The following is a 15,358-nucleotide window of genomic DNA, read 5'->3' as shown; positions in this document are numbered from 1 at the left end:
GTTAGCGCAGCCACGCGGCCAGCGATCGCTGCCGTGCTCAGAGAGGGGCCGAACCTTGCAGGCTGCCCACGCGCAGGGGTGGCTGTTCCTGCTGCCGCAGCTGAGGCCATTGGAAGATCATTCTGGAGGCCAAAGCGAGCTGTGGCACAGAGCTGCCTTCGAGCGCCTCGGACCATCCCTTGGACGATCCTGCCTAAGCTGAACTGCCACGTGACTGCTGATAGAGGTCATGCTTGCTTTTTGCTGACCGTTTTGCACTCCCAGGTCTCAGCAGCTGGGTTTTAAATGGTAACGTACTTTTGAAGTACGGTTTGAAGTCTGCCTCCTTGGTGCAGGGAGGGCGCTAGGAAGGAGGCGTGAGGCTGCCCCGGTTCCACGTGCTCTCCCTGCGTGGCTGCCCTCATTCTTTCAGCAAGAGGCTGTTATTGCAAGGACACTGCTCTAGTCTCTGTAAGTAAGTTCTTTATTACGGTAGAAGTATGTAAAACATGAGGATGAAGAGGAGGCATAGATTGGTTACTCTTCCCGTTAATCAACAGTTCTCCCCTTGTAGGTCCCTTCCAGTTGCTGCGTGGTTACATGGAGGTTAGCTCAAAGGTAACGTGCATGTGTGACATGACCTGCTCATTCCTTGCAGCTCAGCTGCATTTCTCTCTCCACCAGAACACCAAGAGATAAAGCCCAAATGAGGATCTTCCTCAGAGACAAAGGAACCCGTGCTAAAAGCCCTGCATGCAAGTGCATTACGCACCAGCCGGAGCGGTCCCTGCCACCTCGCCAGTGCGCCCAGCCCTCATCCATTCTCCAGCCATACCCTGGCAGAACATGCTTTGCTTTCTAGCCAGCACATAACACAGCTCTGACATCCCATCTCCTTCCTCAGGCTTTGCGTCTTTCTCCACTGGAAGCGCTGCGTGTAGTGGTGGGCACGCCGGGCCTCAGTATTTGTTGATGCCAAAGACGCGCACTCCGTGGAACTGGGGCAGCTTGGGCAGAAGGACACTGAGAAGGGAGGTTGTGTTGATGATGAAGTGTGCGGGGTCATATTTGGTGTAAAAGCTGGTGAGGAGATAACTGGGGAGACAGAAAGAGAGACTCAAGATCAGTTCTGTACACTTCTGCTTCCTTCCCACCCACTGCCCACAGTGTGGTCACAAGTCAGGGACTGCAGGTGCCATTCCAACTGTGGAAACGCTTTCCAGCGCCCAGGACCTGTCAGCGCCAAGCGCTGTTGTGCTGACAGATGCTTAGCGCTCTTGTTGCACACCCTAGAAACTCTCTTGAGACCTCCTTGCTCATCTCCATCTTGTTTAGCACAGCCAGCTCAGCTCGATCGTGGCGGCAGCAACACTTACAGCACGACGGGGGAGATGCTGAGGAACTTGCGGGACGAGGTGCACTGCATCCCGTAGTCGATCTGCTCCCAGTGCGTGAGGAGGCGATCCTTGCCTTGGTCTGGCGTTTCGAACGGGGTCCCTTTCACCGTGTGCAGCAGCAAGTACATCACCTGCAGGTGCCAAGCAAAAAGGAGACGCAGAACAAGTCTGGGCCAGGCTGTTCTGATACGCGATGCTGTCGGAGCACAGCAGAATAAGGTAACAGGACAGAACTCCGCAGCTCCTGAACACGCGGTGGGAGGGAAGGGACCCGACAGCTCTGGGCAGGCACGGACCAGCAGGGGCGGGGGCCCAGAAAGGTACTTTCTGCATTGCCACAGCCGTTTCCCATGCCAAAGACCTTTCATCAGCTACAACTTCCCCAGGGCAACCTCAGTGAGGAGGACGCAGGTCTCAGAGTGTTTCATTCAACGCCCTATTGAAACCAGCGGCAGGCTTGTACCCTGCGGCCGCAGAACGGCACCCAGCACAGCACGTGCTGCTGTGAACGGTGAACTTAAGCCTATGCGCTATAGTCCTGAGAGAAAAGCGGGCCAAACTCCGACTAACCAGGTTGTGAATAACATTGGTGAGAGTCCAGACCACAGGAATGCTGAAGAACGGGATGCTGAGGAGGACAATATGGAGGACTGCCACGGAGATCACGTATGCCAGCCAGATCCCCCGGCTGTTCATCACCCGTGTATTAGGATTCACCTCGCTGTGCGCCACGCCAACGTTCATCCTAGAGAACAAGAGCAGAGGCTCTCAAAGGGCTCTTCAGGGAGCAGTCTTCCCTGAACCTCTGATTCTAAACCTGCACAGGGCTCTTGGCAGGACTCCAGTTCAACGGTCTTCCTGCAGCATCTCTCACCCAAGCTTCCTCAAGCACTTCAAATTCCTTAACACACCTCTAATGCCAGTTTCCTAATTAACGACTCTATCTCACCCTTAACAACGAGAACACTAAGGCAAAGAGGGAAGGAGTTCACATCCCAGCGCCCAGCCTCCGCCTGCCCTCAAACGCCAGTCTCACCCAACAGAGACTCCGAGAAGGAAGGAGGAACCAGCTCACACCGGAGCTCCTCCCTCCCCCCTCATCCCACCCTGCTCCCAACATCTCACCTGTCGGGCAGGGGCAGCCCCGCAGCCCAGCTCCCCGGTGCCTCTGCGGGTGGGGGCACGGGAAATGAGACAGCTCCCTGCCCCCGAGGGATGTGCTGGCCTCCCCCTAGAGCCGCACACCCCTGCCCCACACCCCCTCCCCACAGGGCCGCACACCCCTGCCCCACACCCCCTCCCCTAGAGCCGCACACCCCTGCCCCACACCCCCTCCCCACAGGGCCGCACACCCCTGCCCCACACCCTTGCCCCTAGAGCCGCACACCCCTGCCCCACACCCCCTCCCCACAGGGCCGCACACCCCTGCCCCACACCCTTGCCCCTAGAGCCGCACACCCCTGCCCCACACCCCCTCCCCACAGGGCCGCACACCCCTGCCCCACACCCCCTCCCCTAGAGCCACACACCCCTGTCCCACACCCCCTCCCCTAGAGCCCCACATCCCCGCCCCACAGAGCCACACCCCCTCCTCACAGAGCCACACACGCCTGCCCCACACCTCCTCCCCTAGAGCCCCACACCCCCTCCCCATAGGGCCGCACACCCCTGCCCCACACCCCTGCCCCTCACCCCCTCCCCTAGAGCCGCACACCCCTGCCCCACACCCCCTCCCCACAGGGCCGCACACCCCTGCCCCACACCCCCTCCCCATGCCCACCCTCCCCTCGTACCCTCCCCGCGGCCCCTGTCCCCGCCCGGCGCCTCCGCAGGCCCCAGCTGCCGTTGCCAGGACCCTGCCCGCCCCCGGTCTCGTCTCCAGGAAGTGCCCCGCGCCCGGCCCGCTGTGCCCATTGGCTGCTCTGCAGGCTCTCTCGCACGTCTACTGGTGCTTTCACCCGTCGCTCAGGATTATCCCGCCCCCGCGCTCTGGGAGGCCAATGCCGGACGCGAAGTGCCCGTGAGGGGTGACCAATCGCCACGCGCGGTGTTGGGAGGTGGTGGCAAACCGCCGGCCCCAGGAAGCGCCGCCGCCATTGGGTGAGGGGCTGGTTGGCGTGGGCGGGGCCGCGAGCCGAGCTGTGGGGGCGACAAGATGGCGGCGGAGACTGTGGAGCTCCATAAGCTGAAGGTACCGGCCCGCGCCGCCGCCGCCGGTGCCGCGGAGGAGCCCTGCGGCGGGGGCCTCGCCGCCCGCTCCCCCGCGGAGGGGCCCTGCGCCGCTGTGGCCTGTCCCTGCCCGGGGGGGCCTGAGCCCGCCGGCCTGGGGGCCGCGGCCTGCCGAGGGGCCACCCGCGCCGCGGCTGCGCTCCGTGGTGCTGGGGCGCCGCGCGGGCACCCGAGGAGCCCCCGCCAGCCTGCCCCGGCCCGGGAGGGGTCTGCGGGGCACTCCCCGCCCCGGCTCGGAGGAGGATATCCGCTCCCCTGGGCGCGGCGGGGGGAGGGGCCGGGCCCCCTCGGAGCTGTGGGGCGACCTGGGGTTGCGCCCTGCCCTGCTGCAGGGCATCGCAGGCGGCTCCGGCTTGTGAGGGGCCACCTGCCCTTGTCCCCACCACCCGGTGCTGGAAGCATCGTGAATAATATATTTACGTGTGGAAACATTACGTTCGGCGGGAAGACTTAGTTGCAAAGTAGTTCTGTTTGTGCAGTGGTGGGTCTGTCGTGACTATTTCTGAAGAATAATCTTGCTTTGGCCTGAGAAAATCACTGGATTATCAAGGGTAGCACCTGGGAATACAGAAATGTGGCTGGTGTTTCACTGCATGGGGGAGTCTTAATGGCTCCTGAAAATATAGATTGTCTTGGATCGTTTATCTGTCTTTACCCCCCCCCCCCTTTTCTAAAAAAAAAATTTCCTTTTCTTTTTGAGTCATTTGCTTCTTGGCCTGCTTATGTACATTTTGCGTACGTGAGTGAATTGTGTGTGCTGACTGGAGTCTTCTGTTTTGTAGCTGGCTGAATTGAAACAAGAATGCCTGGCCCGTGGCCTGGAAGCAAAAGGGAATAAGCAGGATCTGATCAACAGACTCCAGGCCTACCTGGAGGAGCATGGTAGGTAAAGTGTGTTGCCTGTGGCTGGTGTCTCAATTTCAGAGCCCTTCTGGCGAGGCTGAACGGTGATAGGGACCGGCTCGGCTTTTCTCGGCTTAATGTTTCTCATTAACGGGTTCCTTTCTGAAGTTATCGAGTAGTGCATGTTGCTTAGGATTGCTTAGGGTTTATCACTGGTGAGAGGTGTTCAGGGCTTTGACCTTGGAGAGTTTGCAGATAAGTGCATTGCTTTTGCTGCCAGACCTGGCAAGTGGTCGTATGGAACTCCTATGTGGAAGAGGAGGCCTTGTTTGAATGCTTAACTGTAACTGTCTTTGTTTTTTACCTTGTTGCTTTCTGAATTTTTCTCAGTAGACTTTAAATAGTATCTTTGGCTTCTCAGGTAATTTGCAACTGCAATTGCAATCTGTGCTGTCTTTTTCTATTAGCTGAAGAAGAGGCAAATGAAGAAGATGTCCTGGGAGAAGAAATAGAGGTAAACCTTCCTTCTTTGGGCAAATTACACTAGCAGTCCATGCAGGAGTTTCTGGCTTGCCTGGCCGTGTGTGTCCTCCAGGTGGCTGTGTTGGATATCACGGCACAAGTTCACGAGATATTGTGTGGTAAATCAGTACAGTTTGTGCTTTTAAGGAAGAACACATATAAGGAAAAAGTTACCTAGTTGGTGCCCTAAAAGTGGGCGGATGTAGGCTTGTCTGGGTTGCCTGTGGAAGTGAGCCTTAAAGCTGAGGGGTTTGTGTTGTAAGAAGGGTAAGGGGATCCCAGCTGAAGAAGTGCTCAGTGCTTAAAATGCCAGAAAAAAACTGTTTCTAATACTCATTAGTGTCAAGATTTTTGCTACTTGGCAAATGGTAGCCCTGCAAGTATATGCAAAGTATCTGGAACTTTCTCACCACTTCCCCAGAAAGTATTTCAGAGAAATGAAACAAGGCTTACTAGAGTTATGTTAAGTATCAGACACATGCTCTGTGTAGCTTCCATATTATTTGCTGACTCTGATTGCAGACTTGAGAATGTTTCATTCAAATTATTTCCAAAGCATTGTGAAATCTAAGCTCTCCGAGGGATTAGCTTTAGAAAAAAACAAGAATTTGTATGCAGGAAAGCTGGCATTGTTCAAATGCTGGTAGTCTGAGGCTGTGACCACAAAATATTATTTCTTGCTACAAACCTTACTGATTTGACTAGCTTGAACAATGGTGGGGAAGAAGACAGAAGCTCTCAAGCTCTTAAGCCCTTCAAGTTTGAAAAAGCAGCTTAAGTGAAGCACAGGTCAAAGGCAGTGTCGCTTACATTTAGAAACTGGCTGGTTGTTGTCTCTGGTGCTCCTGTGTTTTACTAGCTGCTCTGGTATATAATTCAGAAATCCCTAAATATACGCACACAGAATTCTAGACGCATGCCTCAAACCACTGAGAATCTGTAAAACTTGACAACATCCCTTTTGTGATTTCTCTCTCGCTTAGCTGTCTGGAATATTACCTGACCTCTTCTCAACTCATTGGCTTGCAGGAAGAAGAGCAGAAACCCGTAGAGCCACCCGTCAAAGTAGAAGAGCCTCCTGTAAAATCGCCTGATGTGTAACTATCCTTTCTGAATAGGCAAAAGCAAACTTGTGGGGAATAGCTGTAATGCAAGAGGTGTATGACTGGGAGAGAATTTTGCCTTCTCCAAATGCTCACCAGCTACTTTGCCAGGCTTGGTGAGACTCTCCTGAGGCTAAAGGGGTTGCTGTCACTGCAGCAAGGGGGACTTGAACTCTCTTTTTAAGCACAGTTTCTCTTGTTGATGGTGTTACAAGAATGTGTTTTACTCTCTGGCAGCCAGTGCAGGTAGCCAGCAAGGGCCTGTTTTTGCCTGCCTTTGGCCACAGGAGGGTGAAGAAAACGGTTCCTGCTAGGAGGGGATGGAGTGATGAAGAGCCTGGAGGGTGGAGGGTTGACGTGAAACCTCCCTTGGGCCATCAAAGCCCATTTAACCTGTGCCTCGTGCTGGCGCTCAGCAGGGTGAGATGAATGCCTCTTGGCTTCCATGCCTGTGCACATGGGGAGGCTGCTGCGGGTGCCTGAGGGAACCTGAGGCAAAGGATGGCGGTGAACTTTGCAGAACCTTGTTCTGGAGGTTTGCAATGAGATGAGCTGGTGCTTGCATGTGCCTTTGGGGCGCACGTTAAAGCAAAAGCGTGGCTTTGGACCACTTTGTCTCTGCCTCAGCCCTGTGTGCTGATGCTGTGGTTTGCCTGTGTGGGTACTTTCCCCTAAACAGCACGGGAAGTGCGAGAGGAACCCGAAGCGCCACGGGGATCTGCAGTCTGGGGCAGCGCGGGCTCTGTGCCGGCGGTTGAGCAGGAGGGGGCGTCCTGTGCCTGCCGGGTGCAGAGCTGTGCCGGAACGCTGGCAAGCAGCGAGTCCCAGCTCCTGGGCCGAATTGCTTCCTGTGAAAGTGTCATTAAACCATTACTACCTTTCAGGGCATAAAATGAGAAACCTGTCCAGGAATCTGGAACAAAAGCAGCACATTTTTCTAAATGGGAGACCTTAATGAGGCTGGCTGTGACCCACTGTTTTATGGGAGTTGTTTGGAGGAGGATGATGCTATTTCATTTAGCCTGGGAACTTCCGAACTTTGTCTCTTCCTCTTTTGTTTTCTCCCTCGAGCCTCAGCTCTGTTTTCAGAGCATAAACTTTGGAGCACGCCCACTCCATTATATTTTCGTTTAGTCTTTTTACTGGTCCTGCTGTTGTCAGCTGCACATTGTTAAAGAAGTGTGTGTTTGAAATGGAGCCTGGGCTAGGGATGCTGGTGCTGACCTGGGGAAAGTTGCCTGTGGCTGTCCCATGAACTAGAACAGAACAATCCTTTGTATTTGAGGGCCGTAAAGGAATAAAGCTCTTCAGGGCATGCAGTTGAGGCTTTTGGTGTCTAACAAGAGCCGAATGTTACTGTTAAGAGCCTTAAGATGTGCAGTGCGTTATTTGCCATACGTGGCCTCTTGCTGCAGTATCCACTCACGTTTTGAGATGCATCCGCAGCACCCCACTTTGAATTGCAGAATGTTTCTCCTGCCTTAAGCAAAGTTAATTCTGCCTTCAAGCCTCCATGGAGAATGGGTGAGAATATTGGGGATGGTTCTTGTGCCTTGAGCTCTTTTAGGGCTTCTAGCCTACTTCCCATCACTGCTAATGGAATTTGGGAGTATGCGCTGACAGCTCAAGGCACTCATTAGGCTAGTGGGAGAACCTGTAGCTGCGCCTTCACCAAGACATTCTCCTACATGTTCTCTGCTGCTTCGTTAGCGTTGACACCTGAACTCTAGACTTGAAGGTGTTTTACTCTGATAAGGGAGTTGATGGCCTGTTGCTGCTGCTGTTGTCTTTCAGAAAACAGACTCTTAGTTGTTATGATGGTGGCTCTGTTGCTAGAGATGGGTGGCAAGGAGGCAAACCTTGATACCCACCTCCTGAGACATGAATGTGAAGCTAGTGGGATTTGTTCTGACTGGTTTATCTCTTTTCCAACGTCTTTAGGAGTACAGAGAAGAAAGTAGTGAAAATAACATCGGAAATATCACAGATGGAGGTAAGGTTCTTTCTGCTGCCTCGTCCTACTTGGTGTATCTGTTTCCTCTTTCATTTTACATAAAATCCCTTTTGTATGTTGCCCAGACTGTGTCAGTGTTTCCATTGTAAACCTGCTTTTTTTTTCCTTTATTTTGTATTAATGACCAGTCACTGGCTGTAGACTGACCTAGCAGGGTGTTGACCCCATGGCACATTTCATTTTGACACTAGATCTCGAGGAATGTTTCTCTCAATTGTCTGTTAATGTCTTTTTCCTTGCTGATTGCTACCGTTTCTTTCTGCCACCAACCACCATTGACCCTACCTCAATATTTCCAACTTAGCCAAGACAAGCTGAATCATTGCTGGTGTGTCATTCCGTTGCAAACAAAGGTGGATCTGGCCCTGTAGCGTTCTCTAGTTTGGATTATAAGGTTGATAGACTTGAAGAACTCCCTCTGTTACTGCTTTAGTGTATGAATTGTATTTCCCTTCCTAGTATTGTTCACTTGAAAAGCAGCACTGCAAAGTTCACCAGGCTGTGGAATATCCCTGTCCCCTGGGAATTGCTGCAAGGCTGATTGCTTCAGATGTGTAAAACTACAAAGCTTCAGGGAATAATCAGTTAGGGATGAGCTGATATGGGCTAGCAGATCATCTCATCTTTATCTTCTGCAACTTTGTCACTTATTTGCTGGGCTTATTTAAAGTAAACACCCTAGAAGCTGCTGATTCCTCTGGGAAAACTTTGCAGAACTTTGAGTTTCAGGAATCTGATGCTGTTTCTCTAATTTCCCCTCTGTCGTTATTTTTTTTTCACTCAAGCTCCATAAGAAAGGAATTGGTATGAAAACATGATTCTTGTCTCCCTGCTGTTCACCCACTACTTTGGAGTTTTAATCTTCTGTTTGTGACACGATCATTTCCACAGCAACGGGGGGATGTCGCAAGCGGAGGATTATGACCTCAGCTGAAGAGTAACGGAGAGAAAGACGGAACCTGATGTAAACCGGGAGTGTTGCTGAAGGAGTGGTGTTGCCCATCCCTTCGGGGCTGCTCTTGGCAATAGTTGCTTAAAGAGCTCATTAAGCAAACTTGCTGAAGTTACTCTTAATTTTTTTCCCAATTTTGCCAAACCTGTTCACAGGGAAACTACTCTTTTAATGAATGTAAATCAATTTCAATAGAATTATGATCTAGATGTTTGAAGACAAAAGGGAATATACTCTGTATAACGCATAATAGGGTGCCATCCTAGTAGGATATTTAGATGCTGGAAGTACAGATGAGTTCAAAAATCAAGGAGACAATTTCATAGCAAAGAAGCTCATTAGGGTTAAGTGAATGCAAATGTGAGTACAGCTTATAATTCTGGATGCCATTAGCTGTGGATTACGTGAGGTTGGGAAGGCATACAGGGGGCAGACCACCTATTTGCTTTGATCTTAAAGCTGTTCTAACATCTACTTATGGTCACTCAGACAGGATGCTAAGGTGGAGGAAGCCTTTATTCTGAGCTAGTATGGCCTTTCTGTAGTTGAGAGTCCTTTTTAAAAGCTGCCTGTTTGGATATTTCTTTTGAGTATTCTTACTCTTCAGAGTGTTGGAAAAAGAATAAGGAAATATAGTTTGACCTGAATAATACACATTTCTTGGTCTTCAATGATTTGCTTAGTTGAATTAGAAGTTCTTTAGTCTTGACACAATTAGAAGTAAACTGTAGTTCCTGATCTCTCTTCTAAATGTTTATGTTTTGATGCAAATACTTATTATGCTCCTCACTGTGTTTTTGGCTAAAGTAAATGTTTCCATTAAACTAATATCTGTTTCTCTAACCTTTAAAACACCAAACACATTTTTGTGCTGTTGTGTAACAATAAAATGTTAAATATTTCCCTTAAGCTTTTAAGGGGATTTAATACTTGTGGGTGCAAACCCTTGTACTTCCAGTGTTTCCAGGCTTTTCTGTGTCTTGGGCAGTTTGCTTCAGTTCTCCAGAAGCCTTGCCTGCGGTGAGGGCAGCAGACTGAGTCCTTTCTGTGTAGATGCATTTCGTCTTGAATTGTACTGCTAATGACAAAGTCTATTTGCAAGGCTGAGACAACTGAATGAATAGTGTCGGTCTCTTGTGAAAAGGCTTGTACCAAATAAATAAGTTCCCTGAAAAGAAACACCCTCCTTCAACTCCTTCTCTAGCATATTTCTCTGGCCTTGTGCTTGGAGTGGGGGGGGGGGGGAAGAAATCTTATTTACCTCTTTTTGCAAATTAGCTGAAGCTGGTTGCACCAACCTCTTGCTCCCTGCCTCTAGGAGGGAAGTCACAGCCACTCCCTTTGTAGTCCATGCCAGGAGTGCTGCTCCTTTGCCTTTGGCACAAGGGCTTCCCTCGGTGAGGTGTGCAGTGTTTTAGCCTGCACGCTTGGCACGCCAGCCGTGAGCCTGGTCACAGCCTTGTATCATCTTAACGTAGTCATCTGTCTCTGTCACCTCCCTAGTCCTGTTCTCCTTTGGCACATCTCCTTTCCTAAGGATACTCACAGAGTAACAGAATAATAAAAATACCTTTTCATTTCAGGCCAGTGCCAGTAGAGCTCAGGAAGAAAAACTATCCACTGTTGCAACTGACTGTAGCTTTTTTCTGGAAAAAAAATCTTTTATTAGGCTCATATAGGAACTACAAGACAACTTATTTCTCAAGCGTGCATCCTAGATGTTGTGGGGTGGCTTCCTGAGAGCTGGCAGAAGCTGGTAGCAGGTGCTTGCAGCATCTTTTCCTTGCTGTGTAAGGGAAGCCTGCTCTTTACTTGTCAGACTGTACACTCCTGATCTAGCAGGGCACATTAGAGCATGAGCCCATTCTGTGTTGTGTTTGCATGCCTTTTTCCTTCTGCAGTATGTTTTTCCATACACTTCAAATCTTTGCTGTTCCTCACTTGGTTCTTTTCCTGTCCCTGCTCCAGAGAATGCAGAAGAGGGCTGAACGCTTTAACGTGCCTGTGAGCCTGGAGAGCAAGAAGGCAGCACGTGCAGCTCGGTGAGTCTGTGTTTGTAGCCTTTTCTGCTTTTCTTGCTTTGGAGACCTCTCAGGGCACTTTTGATAGTGACAGGTTATGTTGGTGGGATGAAAACATGGCTGTTTGCTGTGATCTGGAGGTGAGCTGGGAGAGCAGCTCTGGGTGTGTTTAAAAAATGAGGTGGCAGTTGCCTCCAGCCTGAACAAACTATGGACAACAGCTTATGTCCAGCAACCTTCTGCAAACCCTCAACAGGCCTCCAGTGAGGCAGTGCTCCTCATGAGGCAGGAGACCTGCTTATCAAAGTTGGGCTGTGTCAAATTGTGGAGTGCAAGAGCTAATGTGTGCTTTACTGGTTGTTAGGGATAAAATACTGGTAAAGATTCTGGAAAAACAGAATAATGAAAGGAAAAAGTGGTTAATGTGTGTTAATTGTAAATCCAACTAGCTTCTCTGGACTTTGAGGTTGCTTTTATGAAGTGGGGAATTGCTATTTGCAGAGCAAATGTGAGAGTTGCTCTAGTAGTTATATTAGTCAGTAATACCAAATTCCAGTTAATCTTGCCTGAAAGTTGAGTCAAGTACACTTATGAAAAGTGTTTGACGAAAAGGTCACATTTTACCAACTTTAGGACTTGGCATATCAGATATTTTCCTACCTTATATTTACCTGAGTCTCTGACAAAGCTTTGTTTACTTTCTACAGGTTTGGTATGGCCACAGTTTCAACTAAAGGTGAGGAGGTGAAGCAAAACCAATTAATGGAGTGACCTTACTGCAAATACTTAATTATTCCTGGAAAAAAAGTCACTGGTGGGACTATCTTTGTTTTAACTTCTGTTCCTTCTCCCAGCTGCACCCAGGAGCTCCAAGTGGGAGATGGTAGAATCGGGATGAAAAGGCCAAGTATTGTTTTTCCTGGTGCTTTAAGCACTTTTGCTAGCATCTGCTACTTCTAAGCACAACTGAAAGATACTAGCCAGATTTTGGTATAGTACCCTTGAACACTGAGCACCAAATGTTCTTCAACTTACTTAAAAATGCCAATGTTAACCATCAAAACCCTCTTAGCAAGGTGAGGATGGCAGCAGTTTTACAGGTGGAGAAGGTGTAGAAGTTCTCTAGTGAGCAGAGGTAAAATCTGGGAAAAATGAGACAGCAATTCTTCACTATTTCTTGGACAGACAGGTGTATGTCTTGTTCTAGCAGTGCTATGACTTGGCTGTACCTCTTTTTGGATGAGATTCTGCTCTTAATGATTGTTTTCTAACTTTTTTTTCCCCCTCACTTCCTTGTTTCAGGCCTCTCTGCAGACAGCAAACCTACGGTAAGGCATGCTTCTTGCTCATAAACTGTTACTGGTTGGACCTTTAACACAAATTGTAATTTCCCACCTGCTTGAGTAAATTGTAAACTATCAAAATGGTCTGAGGAAGACGTGGGATGAGAGTTTAATGAAGTAGTCCACCTTGATGTTACGCTTGTACTGAATTTGATAGGTTCCCATCCCTTTATAGTATTTGGCTGCCTCTTGTGACTTGCAATTTTCTCAGATAAGCTGATGTTTTTAGAGTGAAGTGCTGAAAGGAACAAAGATGGGTATTTGATTTTTGTTTCAAGTCCCTGTTTTTCATTCTCTGCTTTTGTTTGAATTGCTTGAATTATGCTTCAGGAATGGAAATTATGAATGACCTGTAGTAAATTATTCCTTGCTTCTCATAGCCAATGCTGCCTTGCCTGTCTGATTTCCAAGTCTAAATAGGAAGCATCAAAGCATGCAGAGCTGAGCACGCTGAGCAACTGGCTTAGTAGTTGTATGCTTGATTGTTTAAAAAAAAAAAAAAAAAGTGGAAGATGTAACTAAGTTAATCCAAGGCAAGAGCTGTCACTAGGGAAGATTTTAAGTTTCTTTTGTGCCAAGGGCTTGAAGATTTTGCATGAACACCTGAGAAGCAGGATAGCACCAAGGCTTTCTCTGTGGAACTGCATACTGCAGAAGATCTGTCCCTGCAAGTCTGTTCAGCTGTTTCATTAGGGATAAGTGCTGTAATGGTGACTAAGGCTTCTATAGGATATTTCAGTTAAGGTGGGTGATATGTTGGAAAATGGCTTGATCAGAGGGCCTGAGTAGATGTGACATAGTAGTTGTAGATGTGACATAGTAGTTTGGGAAGAGTGAGGGTGCAACAGTGGTTCCTTAAGCCTATTGCAGCCAGGTAGACGTGCTAATTATTAGGAGTCTTGGCAGGTTTGCCTGAGAGGCTGTTAGCTTATGTTGATCAGAACAGACTGCTACAGGAGAAGTACGAGGTACAACTGACTTACAGCAACAGCCAGGATGTACTGCTCCTTCAAGATGGAAAACATAACCTGTCATATTTATCCCATGCTTGTTTTGGTGAGGCTAAGGAGCGCTCTAGCAGCCGTTGGCTGTTTCATTTGAAATACTGGCTCATGTTGTGTGCTCCAGCATCCCCTCAGTGCTAACATGAGTTGTTGCTGCTGAGAGTTAGTGGTGTACAGTGCTGGAAGGAGTGTCACTGGGACAGGTTTTCCAGAAGCTGATCAGAGGGCCCAGATCCATGTTCTGGGAGACTTTTCCAGGAAGTGGCATTCTCCCTATTCCTGCAATTTGAGTGATGATGATTTAAAAAAAAAATAAATTGTTTCCTATGTCTTTATAGGTAAACATGGATAAATTAAAGGAAAGGGCTCAAAGATTTGGGTTGAATGTCTCTTCGCTCTCCAAGAAGGTAAGGTGCATTGGCCTCCAGGATACTCTTTGCACCTCCAGATTAGCCCAGTGCTCCAGCTCATAGCATACAGTGACTGTTCAAAACCTTCTTGCTGCTTGAGATTTTTATATCTTACTAATGCAGTGGCGTTGGCTCCAGACCCCAGGGGAGTCTCGTCAGCATCGTTTCCTTCATCTTTCCTTCTGTTTATTTGTTTTGTGTATGTGACTTTTGTATGGTTTTGAGAAAGTTATGACTGATAAATAGAGGTGTTGAGTTTTAAGATTGTTCATCTGAATTTTAATGTGAAGAGATACCGTTTAGTGGGGTGTATAATTGGTTTGTTTTCAGGCATTTGTCTTGTGCTGTGTAAGTGCCCATTTCTGATTGGGGTAGAAGCCAAATCTGTAAAGACCAAGGTAATGAGCTCTCTGAAGACAAGTCTGGAGCTCCCTGGTAGGAAATAACTCTTTGAAGTACAAATGAGATGAGCTTTGTAGGGGGATGTATTTTATCTTAAAGCTACTTATTTTACCCATGGGTGAAAAATACTCAAGCTTCTGGGTGTTCTTCTGGTCCTCCTATGTAGGAATTGATTTAGTTCACATCTTCTGTGTGTTGGAGCTGGGTTCTGTCTGGAAGGGTAGATGAAGCCCACTTTGTTTCCAGCTGCAAGGGTGGACTCTCCTTAGCTGAAGGGCACTCAATGTGCTGAGAAGGCAACAGGAAGTGCTTGGAGGGAAAAGTGTGCAGGAGAGTAGTGTGCTTACCATTGTGATAATCCCTTGCTTAAACATACTCCGTAGCAAACTGGGAAGAAGATGAATTTAGTATGTTTAGGGAAAGCAGATCCACTAGAGAAGAACGGATAAATATATACTCTGAAATTAATACAACATCCTGTACACAAAAATAGCCTTTTCCTCCTCTGGGCTTTAGCAAATCTCATGCTGCAGCACTGTTCAGAAAGAGTGGGGAGTGAAAAGGAATTGTCCAGTTATAACAGCTGGATAATGTTGGCATGGAGACCTCTCCTCTCCATCTTAAAAAGGGTAAGAGCTAAGGGAGGTTTGCCTTCCCTCCATCCCTGTGAAATAAGCCCCTTTCCTCCTTGGGGGGATGGATTTGACCTTTTTTGCTGCCTGTTTCTCCACGTATGAGTGTTCTGCTTTATTCTACTGGCTCTGGGAATTCACTGATGTAGAAAATATCTGGCATTGGAGGTCGCTGTTCCCCCCCCTTCCCTCTCCTGTCCCTTTGGGGGTGGGGGAAGGAGGCCAGAGCATTAAAGCTGGGATATGTGGAGCTCAGGGTGAGAGGCTGCTCAAACATCATTAACCCTGTCACTAGGAGCTCCCATTTTTCTGGAGGAATATATGCCTTGTCAATGTTTATGGCCTCAGCCCTCTCTGGGTAGGATTGTGTGGCTGCAGCTTAGTAAAACTGGGCCTTCTGGAAAGAGTAGGGTTCCCAGAATTATTCTTTGTGGCCCCTGCGTATGGCAAAAATCTGAAACCACAGAAGTACAAGGTCTCATCTCCCCAAGCAGTTCACAAACGAGT

The 15,358-nt window shown here is 48.8% G+C and overlaps 2 protein-coding genes across 7 annotated transcripts in view; one reads left to right on the top strand and one right to left on the bottom strand.

The window, feature by feature from the left end:
* Positions 1–442: 442 nt before the first annotated feature.
* ORMDL2 (ORMDL sphingolipid biosynthesis regulator 2) lies at positions 443–3,216 on the bottom strand. Of its 2 annotated transcripts, XM_062597433.1 has the most exons (5): positions 3,170–3,216; positions 2,502–2,544; positions 1,947–2,121; positions 1,356–1,507; positions 443–1,074 (listed from the first exon to the last, which is right to left on the bottom strand). In XM_062597433.1, the coding sequence occupies exons 3-5, from the start codon at positions 2,118–2,120 to the stop codon at positions 939–941; spliced, it is 462 nt and encodes a 153-aa protein (XP_062453417.1). In that variant the 5' UTR covers position 2,121; positions 2,502–2,544; positions 3,170–3,216; the 3' UTR covers positions 443–938. The 2 variants fall into 2 exon arrangements, with proteins under 2 accessions (XP_062453417.1, XP_062453418.1); XM_062597434.1 differs by lacking the exon at positions 2,502–2,544 and having other exon boundaries at positions 3,170–3,203.
* A 287-nt stretch (positions 3,217–3,503) lies between these two features.
* Positions 3,504–15,358, top strand: part of SARNP (SAP domain containing ribonucleoprotein) — a 33,610-nt gene continuing 21,755 nt past the window's right edge. For 4 of the 5 annotated variants that reach the window (XR_009960979.1, XM_062597422.1, XM_062597421.1 and 1 more), the window contains exons 1-9: positions 3,504–3,567; positions 4,388–4,487; positions 4,916–4,962; positions 6,000–6,067; positions 8,015–8,066; positions 11,008–11,081; positions 11,768–11,796; positions 12,363–12,388; positions 13,746–13,814. Coding sequence is in view for 4 of the 5 variants with exons in the window: in XM_062597422.1 (XP_062453406.1) it covers positions 3,532–3,567; positions 4,388–4,487; positions 4,916–4,962; positions 6,000–6,067; positions 8,015–8,066; positions 11,008–11,081; positions 11,768–11,796; positions 12,363–12,388; positions 13,746–13,814 (501 nt within the window). In the remaining variant the exon portion in view is untranslated. The remainder of the gene's footprint in view (positions 3,568–4,387; positions 4,488–4,915; positions 4,963–5,999; positions 6,068–8,014; positions 8,067–11,007; positions 11,082–11,767; positions 11,797–12,362; positions 12,389–13,745; positions 13,815–15,358) is intronic. The other variant, XM_062597424.1, reaches the window with a different exon arrangement.

This window comes from Rhea pennata, chromosome 29, assembly GCF_028389875.1.
Source record: "Rhea pennata isolate bPtePen1 chromosome 29, bPtePen1.pri, whole genome shotgun sequence".
NCBI lineage: Eukaryota > Metazoa > Chordata > Aves > Rheiformes > Rheidae > Rhea > Rhea pennata.
The sequence above is the reverse complement of the archived record's forward strand: the minus strand, read 5'-3'. Positions and strand labels throughout refer to the sequence as shown.

Coding starts and splice junctions, on each gene's coding strand:
- ORMDL2 (XM_062597433.1), bottom strand. CDS start 2,120: ATGAACGTTGGCGTGGCGCACAGCGAGGTGAATCCTAATACACGGGTG. Junction 1,508..1,946: donor CCAATGTTATTCACAACCTG/GTTAGTCGGAGT, acceptor TGGCACCTGCAG/GTGATGTACTTGCTGCTGCA. Junction 1,075..1,355: donor AGCATCTCCCCCGTCGTGCT/GTAAGTGTTGCT, acceptor CTGTCTCCCCAG/TTATCTCCTCACCAGCTTTT.